The 26,202-nt window shown below is 44.6% G+C and overlaps 1 protein-coding gene across 12 annotated transcripts in view; it reads right to left on the minus strand.

The window, feature by feature from the left end:
* The window catches only part of MKNK1 (MAPK interacting serine/threonine kinase 1), a 40,987-nt gene extending 15,388 nt beyond the window's left edge, over positions 1 to 25,599 (minus strand). For 3 of the 12 annotated variants that reach the window (XM_063104441.1, XM_063104439.1, XM_063104450.1), the window contains exons 1-8: positions 25,515 to 25,578; positions 21,517 to 21,787; positions 16,990 to 17,158; positions 10,542 to 10,709; positions 8,146 to 8,247; positions 5,868 to 5,965; positions 2,783 to 2,862; positions 1,124 to 1,197 (exon numbers count right to left, since the gene is read on the minus strand). In XM_063104441.1, coding sequence (XP_062960511.1) covers positions 1,124 to 1,197; positions 2,783 to 2,862; positions 5,868 to 5,965; positions 8,146 to 8,247; positions 10,542 to 10,596 — 409 coding nt within the window. In that variant the 5' untranslated portion in view covers positions 10,597 to 10,709; positions 16,990 to 17,158; positions 21,517 to 21,787; positions 25,515 to 25,578. Of the gene's footprint in view, positions 1 to 1,123; positions 1,198 to 2,782; positions 2,863 to 5,867; positions 5,966 to 8,145; positions 8,248 to 10,371; positions 10,479 to 10,541; positions 10,710 to 15,059; positions 15,198 to 16,989; positions 17,159 to 21,516; positions 21,788 to 25,514 lie in introns of those variants that run through there. The other 9 variants (XM_063104449.1, XM_063104443.1, XM_063104444.1 and 6 more) reach the window with 8 other exon arrangements.
* Positions 25,600 to 26,202: the final 603 nt, after the last annotated feature.

A 26,202-nucleotide genomic window follows, 5' to 3' on the forward strand; every position in this document is an offset into this window, starting at 1 on the left:
CTTTCACTTAACGGATTAAACAATCCAACGATCCCAACATGCTGCGGAACATTCCCAGAAAACCAGCTCCTGGCAAGGCTCTAGCTTGCTGTACTGTAGTGAGCCTCTTGTTTCCAAATTTGTTAAAAGGGAAGGCAGAGAGCAACTTTCTATATACTTTCTAAGACAGTCCCTAGTATACCCAATTGTTTTAATAATATTAACAGCCAACATTTACTGAAGCTTTAGTGCTTACCAGGCACTGTGCTAAGCATTTCACATGAATTATCTCATTTAATCTTCACAGCCACTCAAAGAGGCAGGTGCTATCAATATCCCTATTTAATAAATGAGAATACTGTTTGGAAAAGGTTAAGTGACTTGCCCAAGGTCACACGGCAAGCAGTGATGGGGCCAGACTTAAGCTCAGCTCTGTTGGTTTCTCATCAGCACCATGCTCTCCTGAGTGAGCCACGGGCCAGCCCCAGCTCTGTTGGTTTCTAAAGCACACTCCCTTAGCCATCACCATGCCCCTCCACGTGGCCTTCTGCACAGTTCCAGATATACCCGTAACCTTCACCTTGTAAATATGTCCTAGGGTCAGGTGAGTGATAGGGAGGGAAAGCATTTCTCTATTCCCTTTGCTATGTCAGACAAGGAACTTAAACTTACACCCCAGTGATTATGTGCGTGGGTTATGGCATCTTTCCCTCTGAAGGGTGGCACATTCTCAGCCCTCCCTCCATCCTGCATCTGTGTCCCAAACAATGGGACTCTCCTCTGCTTTAGCATTTCTAGCCTTCACAATGTATGCAAGAGCTTCCACTCCATAATTAATTTAGTTAAATAGTGAATGTGTCAAAACAGGGGATTGATAAATCGATCACTAAATGTATCTATATATGACTCCTATTACAATGAAAAGGCATTTATAGAATGACTACACAGGTGACATTCTAAGCTCTGCAAAATGCTAATTATCATCCTTCCCTCCGGCCTCCCTTCTCCCAAATCAAGGGCAGATTTTAAGTCCTTCATCCTTTTTATTAGCTTGACTCATTTTAGAAGTCGCTGGGATTCATGATGGATGATCACCACCCTGGGTCTTAATCAGAAGTCCAAACACATACTCAACAGTAAGTACCTCCTTGCAATTTCTCAAAGACCAGGTAAAACCTTGTGTCATCTTCAAAGAACTCAATCAGCTCCAAAATGTTCCTTAAATGGGGAAAAATAGGAGGAGAGGGAAAAGGGGGGAAATGGCATTACATATTGAAGTCCACTTACAAACATACAATGAAAAAAATATACAATGCCCTATAGCGGGGCAGAAATCAACTTGAAATCAGAATGCTTCCTAAAGACCCATGTTTGGAAGCAGCCAATGGTGTTAGCAAGATTCAGGTCACCTTATCTTTCCATAATGTTTAGTCTCTGGTGTTTTCACCAAGTCTGTGCTGTCAAACCCCAACCCTAAAACCCACTAGGTAGAGTTATAAAAAAGTCCCGGTCACATTAAACTGAATAAAATCTGCAGCCGACTGGAAGCAATTGCGGCTAATAACACTGAATAGTAGGTGTGTGTCCTGGAGGCAGGCAGCAAATAATTACTTGCCCTCCCTCTTGCCCATAAATCATGGGGCAGTATTTACATTGCCTGGAGAAAATGGAAACATCTGTCAAATAGACTTGGGGCCTAACGTGGGCACCGCTAGACCCTAACTGCTAAGCGCTGCTTAATGAAACGGCCGCGTTCCTGGCCACTGTAGCACTTGTGGCCTTCCCCGGTGAGCACTCTCTGTCTGTCCGAGTATTTCAGTGCTCCGCCAACAAGGTCGTCTTGTAACTCAGCAGGGAAGCCACCAGCCTGGATATTGGAGGTGTTGGGGGCTTTTTTTCTTTTAAAGAACGAAATAAACCAAGTAGACTCTCTAATGCTGAACTAAGAGGCTGCAGGGCTGAAAATAAAAATCTGTCCCTCATAAAAAAAATGTTGACCACTTTGGGAGACACCAGGCTTTTACTAGTGTGAAAGCGTCCAAATAAGATGGTCAAAATGGCCTAATTTTAAAGAAGACTGTAGAGGCAGAGCCTGGAGTTAAATCAACAGCAGCCCTCATCCTCCAAGCTTAATGACAAAGCCATCAATACCAGGCCACTGGCTCCCCACTGACCCTGCCATGGCGGGAGAGAGAAGGGGAAGCGGAGTCTTAGAGGTGACCCTGATTTAAAGCCATAGTGGGAGAACCACTCGTTTGGAGCCGGTGGTGAGCAGACTGAGGCTGGGCTAGAGATTACCCTGGCCCAGTTATCAAGCAAGGAGTTCTGGACAAGGTTCCAGGTCCCTTAGTATAAGCAGCTGCACATACGTAAATACCTCCAGAACAGAAAACAGCAGCAAATATCCTTAAGATTTCTCATCATCCTTACCTCGGTATTAAAGCAGGTCCCTAAAGTTTTCTACCAGGCAACACTCAGCCTAGTTTCCACAGGCACTTGAAACAAACAAAACCCCATTTTCTCCCAAACAGTCACTGATTCAGATTGCTCACTCTGCTAACTTGCCCGAATTGCTGATATTTACAATATTTCAGCCTAAAGAGAAGATAGCTTCTTTGCTGCGACTGCTGCTTCTCCTCCCTCCCTCTGTTTTTCTCTCTCACTGAAAAAGGGAGGAGTTACAGGTAGTTATGGAGGAAGGAGTGTGGGCTAAATTCTGGGGTCAGGAGATGGTAAGAAATCACCTCCTTTGCTGTGGCCAAGCATCCCCAGAGAGGCAGCAGGTAACCCACGATGTACTCACTTGTTTCCTTGACACTGATAGAGCGTCTCCACCTCTCGAAACACCCTACTCCGACTGTGCCCGGCTTGTTTTTCGATGATCTGTGGGGAAGAATGAAATCTGTCATGTACACCCACCTGACTTCAAAAGAGCCCCTTGGCAGGAGCCCTCTGGGAGAATGCAAGGTCACATTCAGTCCAAATCCAGCTTCACACAGAAGTCTGGAGTGGGCCTTGGTGACACAGGCACAGTGGCTCTGTCAGCAGAGCAGTGGACTGGCCTGAGGGCTTTCCAGCCCAGCTGGGCCCGTTCCACTCTGGCCGTGCATGACACCAAGGGAGGCTACAAGGCTGCTGCCCCAGCTGCCCAGGGGAGACTGAGGCAGCCAACAAGACAAAGAGCTGTCTCTACTCAGCTCCTACTCCTGATGGGCATCTCTTTCTGCCTTCGGGGTAAGAATTTGCAGCCTCTCTGAAGGATCTTCCAGTACGGGAGGAAGAAGAGTAAGGGTGATGGAGGACACAGGCCCAACTCAGGTGCCACCTCTGCATGTCCCCCTGGAGGAAGTACGGACTTCCTCTTCTGAGAACTTACTCTTTGGCAGGCACTGTATTAAGTGATTTATATACATTATCTCAGTTAACCCTCACAACAATGTCAAAAGATATGAAGGTGTAAAACATTCTATCCATAGACCAAAGCTGACTCCAAAGCCCTCACTATCCTACCCCTGCTTATACCCTATCCAGCTTCATAGAGCACCTAGAGGCTTCGTCTCTCCTATGACACCATGGGCTGCTCCCTTTCTACACCTAGATCTGGAGAGGCTTGGCAAACTCTGACTGAAGGAACGGGTAAGCCTACAGAATGAGCCGATGGCTTACAAAGAAACTGGCTAACTCTGAAAAGCTCTCTGGACCCATCCAGAGCACCAAACTGTGGCAAACAGGGCAAGTGTTCTGCAGAGCCTGGCTCTGCCACACAGCCCCATGTGCAGAGTGGGCAGCACAGAAGGTGACATCTTGCTCCTTCCTTTGAAGACTGCTGTGCAGAACACTTCAAACTTCTTCAATATGTTGCAGCGCAAACATCCGTGAGCAACAGCAATTTTCTAAACAAGTCCACATCTGTTAGTAAGCCACTGTAGGCCCATTTTCCAGGTTGGCAGAGAGGTGCAATGCTGGGGAAAAGAAGCTATTCAGCTCTGAGCTATTCATTCACCGAGCATTTCAGCTCAAAGTCAGGAAGAGCTTTCTACAGACAAGCTTTCTAGCACCAGCAGTCTTCTCTAGGGAGCTAAGGGGATCTTGCTACTAGAGATGGGGGAGCAGGACATGGACAACTATTTGGGGAGCTGTAAAGAAAATCCGTTATCAGATAATGTTGAACTTCCACTCCATCCCCGAGACACTAGGTTTCATCAGTTGGATGCTGACAGGGAAAGCCATGATAAACCAAGTATTGTGGAGCCATGCTGGGAGAAGTAGCCATCCCCAGGGAGCTTCCACAGAGTAGGAGAGACAAGAGACACCAGAAGAACTGCTGAAACCAAGAATTGCCAAGCCAGGGTCCAGTGACTGCCAAGAGATGCCAGGGGACACGGAGGGCCAGGTTTCCCTCCTGCCATCCAACCCCGAAGAAAAGATCTGTCATCCATAAATCTATTCAAACCTTTGAAAGTCAATTTGTGTTTGTGGTTTTTACCATACTTGGGCATATTTTTATAAAGTTACTTGTAATTTATACAGATCTATTTCCAAAAAGGGATTGAGGTAGCTCTTTTGTTACCACGTGGAGCAAACACTCCAGCAAAAAGGAACATGGCTTAGCAGAGGTGTTCTCCTTTATAATCGGCTGCTGGGACTGTGGAAAGTTGGTTAAAAGAAGAGAAATCGTGTCTTTCAGGAACCAGTTAGGCTGGGCTTGCCAGTAGGAGGCAGCACTTGCACCTGGTAGCTTGGGTGGATGATTTGAAACAACTTGAATTGCCTCCTTGGATTTAATAAGAGCCTTCCTCTAGATCAGTGGTCCTCAAACTTTGGTGAGTATCAGAATCACCTGGGGAATGTGGGAGACATGAAGACCCAGGCCCTATCCTATATCGAGAAACCTGGGTCCCTATGTGCTTTGTTAGCTCTCCAGGTGATTCTGACACACACTGAAGTTTAAAACTGCCCTACATCAGTGGTCCTCAGACTAGTGGGTATCAGAATTACCTGGAGAGCCTGTTAGAATTCATATTTCTGGGCTCACCCCTAGTTTCTGATTCAGCAGACCTGGGAAAATGCCAGACAATTTGTATTTCTAACAAGTTTCCAGGCAATGCTGCTGCTGCTGCTGGAAACCAGTGCTCAGACCCTTCCCTTCTTCCACATGGAGTGGGCAAACAGAGGCACAGAGGGGCGAAATGAGCTGCCCCAAGGTCATGCTGCGAACTAAAGGCAGCCATGAGGCTAGAAGACACTTCTCCTGCCCCAAAGCTGCGGGCTCAGTCACTCTAGCTTTTAATCTGCATTATCATGATAATGTACATCACTTGTATAGCATTTTATAATTTTTAAAGTGATTATACCTCTACCAGTTCATTTTCATTTTCATCTTCATAACACCCACGAACCAAAAAGGGCAGGTAGCATCATCTTCATTTTAGAGATGTGGGAACTGAGGTTCAGCCACTTGTCCAAAGTCAGATAGTAATAGTTTGTCAAAACGGAGATTCAGGTAGGCCTTCTAATCCCAAATCTGGTTGTTGAATCCCTTATGCTGTCTTTGTCAGAGTAATAACCAGCAGTTTCCCACGGGCTAGGCATTGTTCTAAGCACTTTATGTATATTAACTTATTTACTCCTCACGACAATTCTGTATAGGTTCTGTTTTTGCACCCATTTACAGATGAGGAAACCGAAGGACAGAGAGGTTAAGTAACTTGCCCAAAGTAACAAAGCAAGTAAGTAGAGAAACTGAGATTTGAATCAAGTGAATATAGCTTTAGAGCCCCCATTCTTACTGAGCCACCATATTGCAGAATATAAAATTTATTTGGTTTAGGACAAGCTGGGAATGACTACTTGCAAAGTAAAGCCTGGCAAACAAATGAGACACTCACTTTGACAGCATACTCTTTGCCATTCTGCAGGCTCACGGCACCTTGAACTTTGGCATAGGCTCCCTCTCCAAGCAATTCAGAGGTCAGCTTGTACAAATCTAGAGGTGAAATGGATAAGAGGAATAACAAGATGAGTCACCAGATTACAAGCTAAGATGGAAGCAGAGCTCTATTGCTCAGCTTCCCCAGTCTGACAACACAGGTGGAACAGGCACACGATGACTGTGGCACTCAGTGAGAAGGAAGACATGTAGTTTCCCCAGCCATCTGAGGAGTCAGTTTCTCAACAAGACCACATAGCAGGCATCCTATTCCTCATGTTAGAGACAAGGTCAATGAAAGGGTTTCTGTTCAGCACATATTTCCTGAGCATCTACTATATGCCAGACAGCATAACAGGGACAAGTGAGGAATAAAATATAGTCCCTCCCCACTAAGGGTCACAGTCCAGTGGAGAAGACAGATACATACACAAGTGACTCCAGAACAAACCAGGAACTGGTAAGTACTATCACAGACGGACAAGGTATAATAACCAAAAAAAAAAAAAAAAAAAAAAAAAAAAAAAGCAGGGGAAGGGAAAGGTTAAATCTGCTCAGGAAATCTGGAGGGTCCTCATGGAAGGGGTATGACTTGACTGAACATCATTCATTCATTTAATCACTTGCTGAGCACCTACTATGTGCCAAGCTCTGTGCTAAGCACTGGTGATACAAAGGGAAGTAAAACACTTGCTCTATCTTATACCACGCACAACAGAAGTCATTAGAGGTTTTTGTGAAGTTTCCAGAAATCACCCACAGGAAATGAGAGATGCAAATGATGCCTCCAGGTTTTTAGGGAAATGAGTCAGAGTGGTTCTAACAGAGTAATAGGCCTGGGTTGAAAGAATATTTAGGTGACCTGCCCAAGCTCACAAATAGCACAAGCTCTTTGAGCCCCTTTCAGAGGAAGCTACATCTCCATCAGGGCCCTTGATGAGCTGACCTTGTCCTCCCCCTTGGCCTCCATTCTTCAGCTTTTTCCTCTTGAGGCAGCCTAGCAATTTAACCCACAGATTAAAAGCAGAATACTTTTAAACCACGAAATCAGATTTTCTCACTCCTAGTCATGAAAAGTTCTGTAATTGCAGAAGTTATCCTTAAAAAACAGGAAATCCTCTCGTGTTCACTGAAAGAGCAAAGATCTGTTGATTTGGAAACTAGTCTAAAAATCTCGGGACTTTTGTCTTCCCACCCCCTTCCTGCCACCCCCCCCAACACACCCGTTGTTTGAGATAAAGGCAGACAAACAAACAAAACAACCCTCCACTGAGTACTTTCTCGGTTCCATCACAGTTTGATCTTGTAGCTGTTTATAAGAACAGATGGCACACTGTTGTTTGTAAGTATTTTAAATGACCTGCTTCTCTCACAACGGACACTCAGGCATTAGCCCTTTACGCACCTCACGATGGGTAGGTGGTTAGAGGTCCAATATTCCTGATTCATAAAGTGCCTGTTATTAGAACCACTCTACAAAAAAATCAATTCACAATAGTGTGTCTGCAAGGCTGGAAAGAGGAAATGTGAGGGAAACCTATTTCAGGTCTCCCAATGAAAGAAACAAAATAGACAAAGGTGGACATGTTACTCCTAAGAGTCCTCTGGAGAAGTGAACAGTGATTCACTTCACCCCATCACATGTCTGGTGACAATAGGACCAGCACCGAGCCTAGTGCCTCACACACAGAAAGCCTCCAAAAATGTTTGAACATCCAACGTCATGTCCCCTGAGCACAACATGTACTCTTTAAAATGGGGTCAAATGCATACAGCACAAGAGCTGCAATCTCTAAGAGTCAAATTCTCTGCTTATAGAACACTGAAGTTCCATTTACAGCCATGGCCCTTGGTGTTTCTCTCTTCCTCTTATGCAGTTGTTCTTCCTCTCTGCAGCCCCTCCAGGAACAACTGAGGGAAGAATCACTCAAAGGAGCTGGAACCCACCAGGCAACCCCACCCCACATACAACTCTGACAGATTGGTCTTTCTGTTCATGGATGAGGTGCTTGAGCCATTCAAAGGAGGCTGGTGCATATTCTAAGGGCTTTTCCCATCCCTGCTCTCTGTCTGTCACTCCTTTGCGCAGACTTGCTCACCCCTATCTTTCCTCCCTACAACACAGATAACCATGAGCTGGCTCTAAGATGCTGCATCCTGGACCTGGACCCAGAGGCTACCAGGATGCTTCTGCCATGCATAGGGAGCCACAGGCCTAGGAGAGTGGCGTGACCAACCTTCAAACTTTCCTGGCAAGGAGTCTGTGGCCCGGGCCTTCCGCTTCTTCCTCTTCTTCTTATCATCATCTGCGATGGGAAGGGGTTCACTGCTGCCCATCTCTGGGATATAAGAGGAGATATAAGGGAAACATCACTGTACTGATCAGGCTATATGTTCAACCAGAAGGAAAAAAAGTGGGGAGGGGCCGAAGCTTTACACTGATGGTTTTTAAATATCTGTGAGGCCTATTGATTTATTTTGACCCAGGAGGCAAAACCATTATAGGAGATCATTAACTATGGAAAGGAACTCAGACAGGCAGGCTAGATTAAAAGAGGATAGAAGAAGCCTGCTTTAAGCAAGTTCATTAACACATGGATTTAGATCTGCCACCAGTCAAACCATATTCCCCAAACAGAACAATGAATCCATATGCAGAATTCCACCTGTGACATCCTCCAGCCTCAGCACCAGAAATGCAGGACCCAGGGAGCTAGGCAAGAAGGGGGATGGGACTGGGTGTCCATGCAGATGAAGTCATGGGCTCAGTAACATCCCTATGAATGTGCACAGGGATGCAGAAGGCCTTCAGTAGAGACTGCCTCTGTGAAGGTAACAATAAGGCTGGGGCTGGGGTTGAGAATGGCCTTCATGTCTAAGAGCACAGACTTGAGTGCCTGTGGGGCCCACAGCGTCCTCTCCACTCCCCAGCTCCTTCACTGGAAAGAATGCAGGTAGGGCTTGTTCAGAAGTCTGCAGCTGACAGGTCCATGCCACGCTGTGGGATGAGGTCACTTATTGCAAAAACATTATTCTCTCTCCCTGGCAAGCACCTGCTCTCCATCTTAAAGGAGGATTTGTGAGGCATTGTACAGATTGGGCAGGAAAGGGTTGGGACAGAAAGAATAGGCAGGAGACTGAGACAGGGAGGAGAAAAGGAGGAACAATGAGCCTGTGCCCAATCATAGTGCTGTTTCTAAGGCACTCTAGTACAGGCCTTCCCCTGCTAAAGATAAATTACTTATAGAACATGTCATGCCCTGATCCAGAGTGGAGACTTAATACTCTTTGCCTGCAGTTAGAAATAATAAGATTTCTCTGAAGTCTCTGGGTCTAAATCCCCACCAGGGTGATTAAACCTTTACATCCTTCTAAAATAGAGGCACTCAAGAGCTGATGGGGCATATGATGTGAGAGACTTTTAGCCCAACCTTCAATAAACACAGGCTCTTGGTTGTTATATATATATATTTTTTGTCTGAGAGATTTTTAAAATGGAAGCTGGCTCTTTGCCCACTGAGGGAAGGTCCACTCTCTTCTCAGATGACCTGGCAGAATACGATCAGAAAAATGGCAGGTCTGCTAGGGAGATTGATGAGTGCTGATGCACGTCTATACACAGTTGTCAGGAAAGTACACAGCAGCCATTAGCAGAAAGCACACAGAAGGGCACTTTTCAACAGCACAATCCAAAAGCAGGGCTAAGCAGCCATGTGTCTGACAGCTCAATTTAGGTGCATTCTTCCTCTCATTTTTGGAATCTGATGACAGCAAATCTTCAATTATACTTTAGAATGGAGAACAGATAAACACACAAATGAAAGGAATCCACAAAGGACTTCAAAATATTACTCTAACCAACAGCTTCAAGCACAAGATATATCTGGGGACTACAATACCTTATGAATTCAGAGTTAAACATAGCACCGGAACACCCACTCTCACCAAGGTAAGTTAAAAGGAAAAAGCTGCCCAAATGCATTTCATGAACATCGTGAGAAATTCTGCAGAAACAAAACAGCGTCACTCATCTTTGACAGCTTAGGGAGCAGCAGGCTGAGGAGGCACCCTGTCCCTCTTGGCCTGTCCTGTGTGCAGTCTTGTGCCAACCTTGTCCCTGTCTATTTTCTCACCAGTACTGCAAGCCAAGTGCAGAGCAGACAGATTTGGGTTCCAGCTCTTTCTCCTTCCCCTGTCCACGCTCTGATGGAGGGCCTCGGGACAAGCAAAACAGCCCAAAGCCAGGCAGTGCAGAGGAGCGGCAAGAGAGCTGGTGGCATTATAATTCACAGGGGATGCTCAGACATACTTAGCTTCTGACTAGAAAACCCTGTTAGTGGCAATTTATACTTGGTTTTACCACAGCAGGGCTGAGGGAGCCTCCTGTGGAAGCAGCATACCTCTGAGCAGTGCTGCACACTCCATATCAGATTTTATGGCTCACACACAAAAAGATAGAGTACCTGGTCTATTTTGCATTGATTTCAATGGAAGAGTGTATGCCGGAAGGGACAAATGGTAAAGACTTTCCTTGGAAACAGAACTTGTTGAAGGACAGTTGGTTTTGAAACTAGGAAGGAAAAATGTAGGAAGATAGTGAAGTGGAAGAAACATGCTTAACCTCCCTGTTTACCTGGGGTGGGTGTGAGGGATGTCATAATCTCACCAAGGGGTTGATAGTTCCCCATCTGGAGGATGGCCACACACTCTACTTTAGTACAGAGTCCACTAGCAGGTCTGTGGGATCTTCATTCATTGTGCACACAATCGCTGGATACATGCTTCCTCGGGCTGCAAGGCCCTACAATCAAGATGCGCCTTGGTTCACCTGCTTCTTTGGGCCTAGTGATTCTTCTTGCCATCAACACCCAGCTCAAAAGTCCCTGCCCCTTTGCAGCTCCCTGATAACTCTAGATGAGTTAAGGTTTGTGCAAACATTTTGGAAACCAGTTAGACATTGTGCAAATAGAGGGTATTGCTGGGCAGAATCAGGAGTTGATCCTCTGCTCTCAAACATGCTGTGAGAGGCTCTACTAGAGCCTTATTTTACTTGATCTTGAGTGCTCCCCCATGTTCCTAAATACCGAAACTGTCCCCTGTTCATCTCTGTCTCTCCTATAAGTGATGGCACAGTGTCACATGCACATCAGCCATCAGAAACTGCACTGGAATGGAAATGATATGAAATGATGCATGTAAGTGTTAGTGCAGTACAGGTCACACAGATCCTTTAGGCACTAAGTGCACATGCTGAAAGAAATGTGGGTACGCCTTCTTTTCAGTTTTCAGACAGAACCCATTTGGTCTGGAAGCCTCCAGCACTTCCGCTGCCTCTAGCCTTTGCCTTGCTCTTGGGCAGGGCTCTGCGGCCCACCGTCTATGTATATTGCTGGAGGTGGAGGTGGAGAGGAAGCACACTGCTGACAGAGAAGGCACACAGGCCTGGCATCAGAGGCCAAGGTAAAAGGCCTGGTTCAGATATTACCAGACAGCACCAAGACTAAGTTTCTTTGCCTCCTAAAGTCTCAATTTCTTTGCCTCTTAAAGTCTCAATTTCCACATTGAAATTTAGAATTCGATTACAGTTTTAAAAATTGTTTCTAGATTTCTCTGTATTGAAATTCAACTTTCAGTAATGAAAAACCATTTCAGGAATACTGATGCCTTGAAGATATTAATTTTATAATCATGACAATAAATGCTATTTTTATTTTTATTTTTTAAATGCTATTTTTTAAAAGGAAATCCCTTGTAAAACCAAATCAAAAAATGCACTGAGCATCTGAGCCTGAGAGCCAGTGGTTCTCCACTACTGCATGACCTTTGGCAAGTTGCGTAGCTTCTCTGAGTATCAGTTTATCTGAGTATCAGAGAAATGAGGAAAGAGTAAGGCCTGGGCTGCCTACATCACAAGGCTGTTGTGAGGATCAAATAAGAAACTAGATGCAAAAGCACCACTGAGTTATTCAGTCAACAATATTATATTTATTGGGCACCTAGTGATCATCTGGTGCTAGACAGTAAGAATACAAGAGAAGACACAATCTCTGACCTTGAGGCATTTAAATTTACTGACACCTAAAACAATTTCAGTTTAGTAGGACCAATGCTGTGACATGGAAGTACCAGGTGCTGTGGAGCAGAAGAGAGGAATCTAACCAGGCTGAGTAACTAGAAGGAGAGACAGCTAAGCTGACACCTGAAGGAGTGGGAACAGGCCAGGGTGGGACTGGAGAGAAAGATTGGCAGCCCAAGGAAGAGTGCGTACTAAGGCCTGCAGCAGAGGCAGCATGGCCGGTCAGTGCCACTGCAATTGTTTAAGCTGGCTGGAGCACAGAGTACATGGGAGAGAGATGACAAATCAGATCATAAGAAGTCTCACCATCATCAATAATAATAAGTGCTTCTATTCCTAGGCATATGTTTATCTTGTCTTCTCCATGAAAATAGGGATGCACATTTTTGTTTCTTTTTAAAACCTGTCAGTCAACAAGTACTGATTGTACTGGAAGTGTAGCAGGTGTGAAGCACACAGAACCAAGAATCAACCCTGTTCCTGCACAAGGAGAGGCCCAGAGAACTCATAGAACAGGTGAGGAAGGGCTGAGGAGGCTCACCCAAAGGGACTACAATAACAACAGATATTCCTTTTATTTTCGGTGGCTGGCCAGTACAGGGATCCGAACATTTGACCTTGGTGTTATAAGGCTGCACTCTAACCAACTGACAGTCCAGCAACTGATATTCTTGACATGCAAGTACTGATCCACAGTTCTCCCCTCAAGATGATCTCAAGGCCCACCTTCTGAGAGAACTGTGTCATTTCTCCATGAAGTCTGATGGGCCACATTGTCCCCAAAGTCACCAGATCTGTACTCCAAATTTTGACAGAGCCTGTAGAGAACTCACCAGCTCTTGCATCTGATGTGTGATACCAAACATGATCATCTGTCCCCTAAGAACATGACTTTGCTGGCTAACTCAGCTCTGCAAACTTAGCTCATGAGCCTCTCTCAACCACTCTAGAGCTCCTTTCAAGGTCTACAGTTCACTCCTCATCCCAACCTGTAAGAGCTACTTCCCTTAGCCACAGAGCTTTCTTTCTAGAGAAGAAGTAGTGGTGAGAGCAAGCTGATGAGTATAATTACCGACTCAGCTGCCTTCTCAGTCAGCAGCTAGCTCAGGGCTCCAAACCAAATGGAGAGCTGAGGAAATGAAAGGAAACTGAGGAGTGGAAGGGAAGGGGAATAGATACTCTTAAGGAAGGGGCCAAGACTAAGAAATGTGGGACACAGAGGGGGCAAGGAGGAGGGGCCTGGGGAGACTGACTCCAGAACATTTACTTCTTTGAAGTGGCAATAGTAGTGGTTATAGTGTATGCTACTACCAGTAGTATTTATAGTATACACACACTCTTACATGGTGCTTACCATATGCTGGCAATGTTCCAAGCACTTTACAAATACTGCACTTTACATATACTGACTTATTTAATCTCCACCACCCTATGCAGTAAGTATGATTATTATCCACATTTTACAGAAGAAGAAACTGAGGTAGAAGGAGATTAAGTGATTTGCTTACAGCCACATAGCTAGTAAGTGGCAGAGGTGGCATTCAAATCTAGAGGCCTGGCTCAGAATTCAAGCTTTTAATCATTACATTGTTTTTAAATATCAGTGCTGAAAGGCAGAAGGGGATAGCTGGTAAAAGTTAGCCAGGCACCAGCAAGAATGCTTTTGTTCACGAACCTTAGCACAGAGTTCCCTGCTGATGTGCTGTGAATGAGATATTGATCAGGCCTCTAGTCCCTGGCTCACTGCTTACTCAAGTGTGCTGAAAAATATCATTTTCTGCATGTGCTATGATGTCAAAAAGGTTGGGCAGCATGACTCTAGCTTATATAAATACAAAGGTATTATTACCACATTAATATTACCATATTACTCTAAAATATAATTTATCAGAAGTTTCTTATTCTTGCTCTGAGATAGCTTTGTATTTTGTCATATTGTGAAAGATGAGCTATAAACCAAAGTCCAACTGTGTTATTTCATGGCAGTGCTGGTGTCAGGCACAAGGCTACATTCTTCTTCTGCCTGACCTACTGGTCGGTTTATGTGGTTTCTGATAGTATCGTTACTGTGCAAGGAACAAAGAAAGGAAATAAACAGAAGCTAAACAAGTTTAACACAGGATGGATGAAAGGAGCTTTGTGTAAAATGAGCTCAATCAAAGGTGGTCTGTCTGTAAATGAGATTCCAATGGACTAAGGTGTTCTTCCCCCAGGAGTCCCGCGTGTAGTAAGCTGGGCAGCATCCTGAAGACTGCAGTCTCACTCAGCTTGAGTCTGGCAGGTGCCTGCTAGGGTGCCCGCAGGGTGACCCACAGTAGGACTCCAATATTGCTGGGAGAGTGAGATTCCCAGAGGGAAAAGATCTAGAACAGGCCCATCTTCTCCCTCTGTTCTGATTCTGGGATCACAAGTAGACTTCAGAGCTGTCACTGCATCTCCTGGTGGAAGGAATGACAAGAGGGAGACATGGAAGGGGGAAAAGGAAGTGTGTGCTGAAGAAACAGCAAGGAGGAGTAAGTGACTGATGAGTGTGAGGAGTAGAGGTCAGGTCTCCAAAGCTTATTAATATGACCCCCAAGGCCCTGCAATACCCGGTCCTGGTTTACTTTCCAGCCTCAAAACCTAACAGTCAGTCATTCTTTCACATAAAAATGAAAACACTGGCTAGTTCAGCTTGCAATTCAAACAATCCCACAAGCGCTTTCCCTTGGGACAAACATGGCACTTTGGCATGCAGCAGAGTGCTTCATGAACACTTCCATTTTGTCACACAGAATAGTAAAAAGATGTGTACTCAAGAGTTGAGATTCAATAAAATTAATAATTTTTGTGGTTTCATCAAGGACATTCTCAAGTAACATGGCATTTTTTAAAAACTAAGTGCATAGCAGTGAAGAATACAATGGCTACTCGCACAGTTTGGTGCCACTGCTTTGACTCGCGCTGAGGCACCAGAAGTTTTACCCGCTGTTGCTTTGCAACAACAGATAATGTCTTCATATAATTATGAAAATCATTTTGACCTTGAAGAGCCCCTGAAAGGGTTATAGGGACCCCCAGGTCTGCAGAGCATACTTGTGAGCCACTGTCGCAGGCAATGGGGAGGGACTGGGCATGACTGGAGCTGTTTCTCCGGCCATCAAACCTGCTGCAATGTGCAGAACCAGCTGGAGGCTGGAGAGATCGAAAGGCTGATGAGTCCGCTGCAACACCCTGGGGAAGACAAGAAAGGCCGAATACTGAGGCAGGGATAGAAAGGAAGAGAAAGAGGCAAGGCGTGTTATGGAGTGAGAGAATGAAGCCACAGAGGCAGGACAGGTCCTACTTTTGCCAAACACATGCAGATGGTGGAAGAGTCAAAGACTACTACCCTCCTTGAAGGAGGGAACAGTGTCTAACTCTACTCTATCCCCATCAACGAGTATGGAGCCAGGCACAGAGGGGGGCTCAATACATGCTTATGAATGGATGTTTATTATTGGGTAAACATAAGAACAGTTGTACTATCAAAGAAAGGGAGAATTCAGAAAGAGGAGCTGGTTTGGGGGTAGAAGGAAGGGAAGAGAGGGGTGCCACGGGAAGCTTCAGATGAATATTCCATTTTGTCACACAGAAGAGTAAAAAGATGTGTTCTCAAGGGTTGATATTCAACAAAATTAATAAGATTTGTGGTTTCATCAAGGATATTCTCAAGCAACACGGCATTTTTAAAAAACTAAGTGCATAGCAGTGAAGAATACAATGGCTACTCGCACAGTTTGGTGCCACCGCCTTGACTCACGCTGGCGTGACACAGAGCAGCAAAGGACTATGAAAACTCACTAATCAGGGGCCGGCCCGTGGCTCACTCGGGAGAGTGCGGTGCTGATAACACCAAGGCCCCGGGTTCGGATCCCATATACGGATGGCCGGTGTGAGCGTGGTGCTGACCACACCAAGTCAAGGGTTAAGATCCCCTTACCGGTCATCTTTTAAAAAAAAAAAAAAAAAAAAAAAAAAAACTCACTAATCACTGCCATAAAAAAGAATGAAATTCTGCCATTTGCAGCAATACAGATGAATATAGAGAAGATTATGTTAAGTGAAATAAGCCAGGCACAGAAAGAGAAATACCGTATGTCCTCAATCATAAATGGGAGCTAAAAAAAAAAACTATAAAAAGATAAAAAGAGAGAGAGAGAGAGAGAGAAAGAAAGAAAGAAAGAAAGGAACAATTCCAATAATATGCTGAACTTTCAAAAGGAGAGAACAGAACTGAGGTTACCAGAGGTGGGGCGGGGGAGATGGTTGATGAGAAATTGGTAAAGGCCACAAAATATGATTATATTGTGTAATGCTGAATATACTAATTATCCTGATTTGGGCATCAAAACAAAACAAAACAGAAACAATAGATAACTAAACAGAAGGAGAAATACAAATTATGAATAAAAATGGAAAAAAAAGTTCAACTTCGAAAAAAAACCTCACAAATCAGGCTAAAACCATTCTCACCCAGCCCCCACCTCACCCAAATCTACAAATGAGGCATTATTTGTTAGAGTGTGACACAGATCATTTCAAAATGTCATCATATATGTCATATATAATCTTAAAAAAATCTGAAAAAATACATTGAAAATTATTAACAGTGGTTACTTGGGGAGAATGAGATTAGGTGGGTGCAAGAATTTCACTTTTTATACTTCTGTTGTATTTGATTTTGTTTTGTTACAATGTGGTTATTTTATTTTTGTAACTGAAAATAAACAGGTATGTTTTACTTACTGCATGGTTTTCCTTATGACGGTCTGCCATTTTTTTATTCTGGTAGAAATGTGGTCCTCCTTAACTATCTATCTATCTTAGGCGTGCCAGGCACAAGCTAATTCTAGCTGTCCAACTAAATACTGAAAACCACGATCTGCTTAGACAACCTCTGAGCCCTGCTTTCCTCTGGAAATATCAGATAATTTCAATTCGAAGTAGTCTAAGAGGATAAGTAAAATGTATACCCAAATCTTACCTATAGGTTTTCCTAATTTTTGAGAAGTGATCCTCTTTAATGCTGAAATTCCAAATGAAATAATGCTCCTGTCAGGAGTTTGGTGTCTCTGGCTACAGGAAGTGTTTCAATGGCCTCCGTACGTAGCTGATGTTCTTCAGTTCTCCATCATCATATCTGACACAAAAATCTTCAAAAAGCAGAAATAGAAAGGATATGGAAATGCTGACTTCTTTAAGAGGACCACAGAAGATAGAGATCAACCCCAATGTGCCCCAAACCTATGAGCTTTACCAGTTAAGTAGATATACATGAGGCAATCACAGATTTCCCCAGTCTTCCAAATCAGGCATTTCTAAGTATTTGAAGATGCTAATGTTAAGCATTTGAAGATTTAATAAGGGTTTGAGTAAAATTTTTCAGATTCTGTTTCCATTGTGGGATTCCAGGCCCCCAAAGACTTAACTAGGTGTGGATGACAGAGATGGGCACTTCTGTTTGCTCTGAGCAGTCCTGCAGAAGGTAAAAGCTGACACTTCTCTGCTGCCTACTGTTTTAGAGATGAATGAGCTCTGGCTCCGACTCCTAGCGGCCAGGCCCAAGTCTCACAGAGCCAGAAAGATAAAGTAGATGCTGAGAGAAGCAGGGGGCATGAACGGGAACAAGGTTTTGTGCCAAATACATAATTATTGCTAGTTTTCAGTCATATGACTTAATTTTTTGTAGGTCCACTGCTATTTTTAATCCTGTGGCTCTAGCTATCACGTCAAAATTGCTTTGTCAACTTCTCTACAAAATGAATATGCATTTCCTCTTTTCCAAGTAGGAAACCTCTGAAAATGCAATTTAAATCTGGGCCTTTGTGTCAAGATTTCTAAAAAGACTTTCTAACTAGAAGCTGGATGTGTTTCACCAGTACCTCAAACCACATGTCCCAAACTGGACTTGTCCCCACCCCCCACCAACTGCCTCCTTCCTCCTGATTTCTCTTCTTCCTCATCAAATTACATCATTCTGCCAGTCAGCCAGCCACAGAACCTTTAAGTCATTTCTAATGCCTCTTTCTCCTCTGTCCTCATAAGCTCCAAATGCTGTCAGGCTTTCCCCCAGGTATATAGCTCTTTGAAAAATAACTTCTATTCATCCTTCAAGGCCCATCAGCAAATTACTCAAAGTAGTCCTGCAAATTACAGAAGCAGCCCTGACTCCTGTTACTTCCTCCAGCATTGAATGGAACCCACAGTATACCATTACAACACTCGGAGCAGGCTGTACACATGCACATGCAGCACTCCCACTATGCCATAAGCTCCTAAAGGAAGGGATGCACCTTTTCCATCTGTGTATTACCAGCATCTAACATAGAATCTGGCACAAAAAAGGGCTCCAGTGAATCTGGATGAATTACATCACCCACAAAATATCTCTTTATCGTCCAATAGAGACATTAGCACATTGGATAGTCCTTCCTACTATGCTTTTCATTCCTAAACAAATCTCTAAGGCCCAGTGATCTCGAGGGCCCAAGGAAACTCGGGTTACACTCCCTCTCCTTACTGTCACCATGGCACTTCCAGCGACAACTTTGAACACCCTTGAACTTTAACCCTTTGCCTTTAATCTTACTGTAGACCCCATTTGGTTCCTTCTATAGTAGGGGTTGGCAAATTTTTTCTGTACAGGGCTAGACAATAAGTATTTTACACTTTCAATGTCACACGATCCTTGTTGCAACTACTCAATTTTGCCTTTGTAAAGTAAAAACAGCCACAGACAAGATGTAAATAAAAGATGGTAGCTGTATGCCAAACTTTATGAATACAGAAACTTGAATTTTCATATGTCACAAAATATTAATCTTCTCCTGATTTTTCCCCCACCACTGAAAAATGTAAAAAGCACTCAGCTTGCAGTCCGTACATAAACAGGTGTTGAACCAGTTTGCCAACCTCTGGTCTATAATAATTAAAAAAAAAAAATCTCAGAATTCCTTTATGGACGTTATGTTATTCTGCCAGCCAGAGCCACCCTAGGGCTAGGGAAGTGGAAAGCACATGGGCTTTTGAACATTAGGTCCTAGATTCAGATTCTGGCCCTACCATTTACTAGCGAGGTAGCCTTGGACACAATACTTAATCTCTGTGCTTCATTGTCTACAAAATGGGGGCGGTAACACCTACATCATAGGGTTGTTTTGAGAATTAATAAGCTAATGTGTAACAAGCTCATGGCACCAATGCCTGGCATACAGTAGGCACTCTATAACTAGTAACTATTACTCTACCTCGTGATATGCTTATCCAGATCAACTGTGGCTCTGGAAAGCAACCCAGACACTCTGCAAACCACAACTGGGTAGCAGGAGGGAATAATCTGACAGCAAAGTACAAAGGCAGAGAGAATTTGCAAGTTTTCAAATACATGACACAGGATTCTACGTGTCTGGTGAGCCCTGATTCCTTCCAGCCCCGTTCCCAATTCCTTTGGGCCTCTTTCCTCCTCAGCAAGAACTTCTGACTCTCACAGTGCCTAAGCCTTGCTAGCATTCCTTACCACATACCCAGCTGAGCCCTGGAACCCTCTCCTCATTCCTGCACCTCTTCCTGGTATAGGGCTGGGGTGGGGAACGGTGACTGTGGCCAGACCAAACCTACACAGACTGCCCTGCAGCTGGGTCTTAAATAGGCTGGGCCTGGCTAGGCGCCCAGTTCTCTCTCAATTCTTCATGAATTCCCTGCTGTATTGGGAAAGAAATTTCTGTGGAGCTTAAGAACTAGACTTTCTATAGAAGTTTTAGAGCAAAACACAGCAAACAAAAAACCACCTCCAAGTATACAAACAAGGGATTTATCGCATTACTTTCAAGACAAAAAACATCAATGGGGCACAAATAAGACTTAGGCTTATGGTATCTTTGTCCTTGGTCCAAAAAGCCAGGTCTGAGCCTGTTACTTCCTTGCTCTGAAACTCTAACAGGTATCCACTGCCTCTGGAATAACCAAGTTCTTGTGCTGTCACTCAGGGCCTCCTTAACCTTGCCCCAGACCACTGCTCGTTTGTTATTTCTTATCACTCCTCTACAGAAGTCTTAACCTGCAGTCCAGTCAAAAGGGACGGTCTATTTCTACCTGACTGCTCTAAACAATTTCCATCTTTCCATACTTGCACATAATTCAATCGCAGTACCTGTAACATTTTATTGTACATCTCCCCCTAGACTGTGAGCTAGGGATAGGGTGGAGACTATGTCTGATTCATCTCTGGGTCCCTTACACCTAGCACAGGCCCTGGCGTAGGGCAACCACTCAATAAATGCTAGTGAATGAATGCAAACAAGTGAAGTTATTTTTCCCTTAAGTTGTTTTAGTTGGACTCTTATTAGCAGACTGAGCACAGTCTGGGTCACTGCCAGGAAGTAGAGAAACCGGAGAGAAAGAAAAAAAGCATGACCAATGTGATCCAAGCAACGGAAAATAGGTTTTAAGAGGGAGGTAAAAGAAACCAAGGCTGTTTAGCCTGGAGAAGAGAAGATGAGGCCTAACTGGCTGAGGATTCTGGCTTTAAGTACACAAAAGGTTTTCATGAGAAAATCTTGATCTCACCCTCCCTTTGTAATCAGAAGGAACTTTTCCATATTCATAGAAAATGGAACTAGAAGAAATGGCTTAAGTTAAGGCCAGACGGGTTTAAGCTGGGGAGAAAAAAACCAAATTAAGCACCGTTTTCCAGAGATATACTGTTATACTTTTTGGCAAGTGGATTGGAAGGGTCTTGCTTAGCACTTCTGTTAAAGGCTGTGCAAAAGGCAATAAACACGCTGCTCTGTTCCTGTTGACTGTGGCATGAGGCGGGTGAAAACACGAGTCAGGTAAGATTTTCTAATGAGCCAATGACTTTTTATTGACCCTTTTCCAACAGGCACTTTCTGTCATGTCATGCTTTGCAACCCTGTGATGCAAAAGTCTAATACTTCAAAGTTTCCTGATAGGGCAATGGAAAGAGAGACGGCAACAATGCCAGAGTAATACAGTAGGGAAAATGGCCCCAATAAATATAATTTCTATAAAAACGGTACCTAACTCGGCATTAATATAATTGTTAACACTATTACTATTAGAGCTAACATTCATTAAGCACCTACTATGTGCCAGGAATTGTGCTGTTTAACATAATTTACCTCAATTCTCATAACAGTCTCATGAGGTAGGTAATATCTGTATTCCCTCTTTACAGATGAAGAAACGGAGACTCAGGAAGGTTAAAAAACTCGCCCAAGTCACACAGCTAGCAAGTGACAGAGCCAGGACTCAAACCAGGCAGTCTGATTCTCGTGGCTATACACCTAACTACTGCCTCCCTATAAGGATGAGTGGCTGGAAGTTAATCCTAGTCTCTCTGAGCCCAGGTTTATAATCTCAGCCACTACCTCCTACTGCCCCCAGCCAGGATGAGCAAAGCAATGCATGACATTAGCAAGAGATGAGGCCTCAGAAGTGAACCCAAATACCCTCCATGTTATGGGGAAAGAAGCTGAGATTGAGGACTCACAGATGCTAATGAGCAAACCAGGACTCGAATGCCAGCCTTTTGACTCCAAGTGTAGCGTTCTTTCCTCTATTGCAGATTCTTGCTGAATTTGAGGGTGGGAAAATGAAGAAACAGGATGTGCCAAAAGGGTGCCTCCCTAGATAGGCACTTTTGTAACGCACCAATCTTGCATTAGAACCGGTGCCTGGATGGCTGGTTAGCTCATCTGGTTAAAGCACCGTGTTGAAACACAAAGGTCAAGGGCTCGGATCCCCATACCTCGGTGTTATAACTGCAAAAAAAAAAAAAAAAAAAAAAAAAAAAGAATCTGTGCCTGAATCACAAGGGTGCCCATAGCCTTTGTAAACAGATTCTAAGATTCCACTAGCTAAGGGTGGCAATGCACTGATTTATGGTACTGCAGGAGCCGCCAACATGCTCATAAATTAAACCAATCAAGCAGACCCAGACCAGGCAGCTTCCATACTAGGGCAGTGGTTCAAAGTTTAAACCTCCTCAGTGATGTCCCCATTCTTGGAACTTCTTTGCTCCAGCCTAGCCTACATCCTGCAGCCAGAATAAACAGAACCTAGTTACGGCATTCGGAGCCTTGCAGCATAATGGAAAGAACACGCACCTTTGAATCCACACTGCTAGGTTTGGACCAAGCTGTGCCACTTACTAGCTACCTGACCTTGGAGAAGTCACTTTAATCTTTCTGAGGTCTTTTTTCTTCCTTTTTCAAGTTGGGGTTAAATACCCCTACATTACAGGATTGTGAGGATTAAATAAATTATAGTGTGTAAAGCATCTAGCATTCTGCAAGCCACAAAGCAGAGACTCAATAAATGTTAGTGTTCTTCTCTCTACTCTCCTCTCTACATTTTGGCCACCATCCACCACTTCAGCTTATTTCCCCTCTTCACCACCCCGCCCCTCCCCCAGCATGCACGTGTGCACGCGCACGCACATTTTTGCCTCTAGGCCATTGCTCAAGCTGCTCCTTTTCCCAGAAATGAACTCCCTCCAAGGCCCAGCATAAATTCTCTACCTTCAGGAATCCTCTGGTCATGTTAGGATTGATTTCTCCCTCTCCCAAACTCCCACTTTGTTTACATTCTTTACTACATTTACCATAGACAGTCTGATTTCAGTTATTTATGTACTTATCTATCTTCCCAACTACACTGGAGGGAGAGGGCTCGAAGAAGACAATTACTTATAGGAGGGCAGGATATATATTGTTTTCCTCTGTGTATATTTCTCAATACCAGGGTCTTATACTTAGCAAGAGCTCAATATGTGCTTATTGAATTGAATCATTCCATCCTAGACTGGGAATCTTTACAGAATGATCCTGGGCCGAGTTTATTCTAAAACTATGCATTTACTGCCTTATTTGATTAACACGCAATTTTTGAAGTATATTAATATTCCTAAACTAAGATCCACTAAAACTCATGTAGCTTTGCTTCATTCCTTCGTCCATTCTTCCAGCACACTCTGGACTCCTCTCAGGACTTCTCCAGCACTCACGGAGACATCAGTGGGAGGATATTTCTCTCACTCATGGAGGTATAGTGATCTGGGAGCAGGCTCTTTGGAGAACTGTCCAACCCCACTGGTTAGGAGGTGACTGCCATTAAAGCCATACTAAAAACCAGAGCTGTGGAATCAAACTAGATCTGAATGATTTCTATCTTCCTCAGTTTCCAAGTCTATATTATAGAGGTAAAAGCACTTAAAACAGTGTCTGGCACAGAGTAAGTGTGAAATAAATGGTAGATGTTCTGTTAACAAAGTAGTAGACTGGAAAAACAGAGTCATGATGTTTCACTTCTAGAACTATCTGCACCACTGACTGATTCCTTCTGTAATCTTGATCAAATCCTTTTTCCTCTCCAGGCTTTTCCCCATCTGCAAAATGAAAGCAGTAGAACCAGATGGTTCCCAAGCTCCTTCTACCTTCAACCATGTACATTTTTCTATGATCAACAAAGAACGTTCTGTTCCATATGCCTAAGCTGTTGGCAAAGAAAAACGTGAATTTGTAGCTGTTGGTCCCCAGATGGGAGGGACCACTGTTTGCCAAGGCCAACGGCAGAGCAACTGATCAGAAAACCACCTGTGAGCTTTCCCCTGTGTGAATCAGATCATACGCAGTGCAGGTCCCTAAACAGAGAACTCCCTCCCTCCCAACAAACTCAAAGCAAAGGCAAAACAAGAGCCTGAAAACAACAGAAATAATGAAGAATCCTGGCTTGTGCAAAATGCCTGCACTTTGCTTTTAATGCCTATAATTAGGGCGTCATCAATCAAAACTAGGGCTCTCCGTAGGCACAAAGAGGCAGAAAAACAGAAGGTCCCATTCTGAACCTGACAGTTCATAAAACAAGGATCAAAGTGAGTAAATAAAAAAGTCACTGACTCAACCACAAACACTGCAGAGGCCTACTATGTGCCAGTCCTGTGCCAGGCAGAGGAGGAATGAAAAATGGTCGCTTGCCACCAATGTACTCAGAGTACATATGGGGTGACATACCCTGAGGCAGACTGTGTTAAGAGCTACATTGGAAGTTCAGCCAATGCTCCAGAAGATGGGAAAGGGAGCAACTAATCAAGCAGGAGGATCAGAGACGCTTCACCAAGAAGCTCACATGAGACATGGGTCTTCAAAGATGATGAAGAGGAGGGAATTCCAGGAAGAGAGAATACAAGCACTTCCTAAGCATGTGCTAGAACCTAACAGCTCCTGTTCACAGAGCTTCTCTCTCCCATGGTTTGGCTTCATGCAATCTGAGTTGCCAGGTTCTCCAACTGTCAAAATCTGCTAAAGTACTAGATTAACAGGACTCCCAGAAAGTCAAGAGCCCAATCAACTCTCTGGATGATAAAAAGAGAAGAGCTGAGGTGGAAGATGTTGGGGGGAGGGGACACCAAAGTTTCTAGCTGGCTCACTTCCACATAAAAACCCAACCCTAGGTCTCTTCTTCACATCTCTTCCAGCTCAGCCCTCTTTAGAGGGGCTGAAGCTAGGGACAGTGGCTGAAAGCCCCTGGCTGATGGCTGGGGATCCAGTGAAACACCGTGCACCAACTGCCCAGAATGGCACCTGGCACATGGGCAGTGACCAATAAGCATTAGCTCCCTTCCCATCCTGTAAGGTCAGTTCTATCTGCAAATCCCACCGAGGCTTCAAGGCCCAGGTCACAGTCACATCAATTCTTCCCCTAGGGCCTCTCTAAAATACCCCAGTCTAAAATGACCTGCCTCCTATGAAATTACAACACACATTTCATGACAATGCCATACGAGGTGACTTACATAATATCCTATTCAACTTTCACAACTACCCTATTATGTCCATTTTACAGAGGAGAAACTGAAACTCTTAGCGGGGAAATGACTTGCCTGAGAACACATAGCAAAGAGGTGGCAGAGATGAAATCTGAATCCAGGAATGCCTGACCCCACAGTCAAGTACTTCCAACAGCACTTCATTCCTGCCACCTGTGCAAGTCTCTGATCTGCCAATGACCGTTTGACAGGTAGCTAGGAGCTCTAAGGAGAGAGACAGCACCTGACCCTATTACCTCTCCCACGGGCCAGCCATCCGCACGTCAGGAGCTTTTAAATATTGCAAAATAAATGAAAGAGTTACCTTTACAATAATGTAGTACACAGATTTTATAAATGCCTCACACGAAAAACTATTCATGACGTTGGACTGCCTGAGCCTTGAACCAGCCATAGCCTCGGCCCTGATCCCTGGGAGGAACTGACTGAGTCTCAAACCGGCCACAGACTGAACTGTCACAACCCAAGCCCGACTAGTCACAGACAGAATCCTGAGGCCAGCCCTAAAAAAGCGTCACCTTCGGATGTCCTTCCGCAGCATAATCAGGGCGTGACCTCGGGTCACTCTCAAGGCCCTGACTGACCCTTCCGCAGCACACAAACCCACTCACAGACCCGTACCCCATTCTGCTGGGACGGATACTTCGCTGCCTCGCTTTTACCTTCACTGACTCCCCGCAGAGCGGTCGTGCGCACCCCACCGACAGATCGGTCCGCTGAGAACGAGGAAAAGGCGGTGCTAGACCCGGGAGGAGGGCCCGACCAGCGAGGGGCGTGAGGGGGCGGGGCTACGCCCGCGCCCTGATGACTATCCGAGGAGGGGGCGAGAGCTGAGCAAACCGCGCAGGCGTAGTAGGAGAGGGGCGGGGAGACTACTGGCTGCGGGGGAGGGCTTTGCTCAGACCGACGCTTTCTTTTGGCAGGGGAGGGTCGGAAAGCCAGGGACGCACCGGGCGGGAGGAGGCCCGGTAGGGCAGGTGTAATTAATATTTACTGGGCGCTTTTGCGTGCCAGGAAGGAATTTTTAAATGCGTTAAATGGGGAAATGCTGCTAGTCTTTTCTAAAACGGGGGCTAATTTTGTAAAATTTCTTTAAAGGTCTGGGTACCTAGAATTTCACCGTGAATATTTACTTGAGTAAAACATTATCCCAGCAGTTAAAAAATTTTTTTCTTGGAGACCTCAACCAGCCTCCTCCTTCCTCACTTTGGTAGGCTGCAGGTGCCATGAGAGGGGATGAGAGTGCTGACTTGGACTTTAATTCAGGTTCTGACTCTGTTTCCTACTTTGTGAGATTGAAGTAAACACCCCTTCCCTGCCTGTCTCAGGATTGTTGTCAGCCTGTTCCTT

This window comes from Cynocephalus volans, chromosome 8 (assembly GCF_027409185.1).
Source record: "Cynocephalus volans isolate mCynVol1 chromosome 8, mCynVol1.pri, whole genome shotgun sequence".
Lineage (NCBI taxonomy): Eukaryota > Metazoa > Chordata > Mammalia > Dermoptera > Cynocephalidae > Cynocephalus > Cynocephalus volans.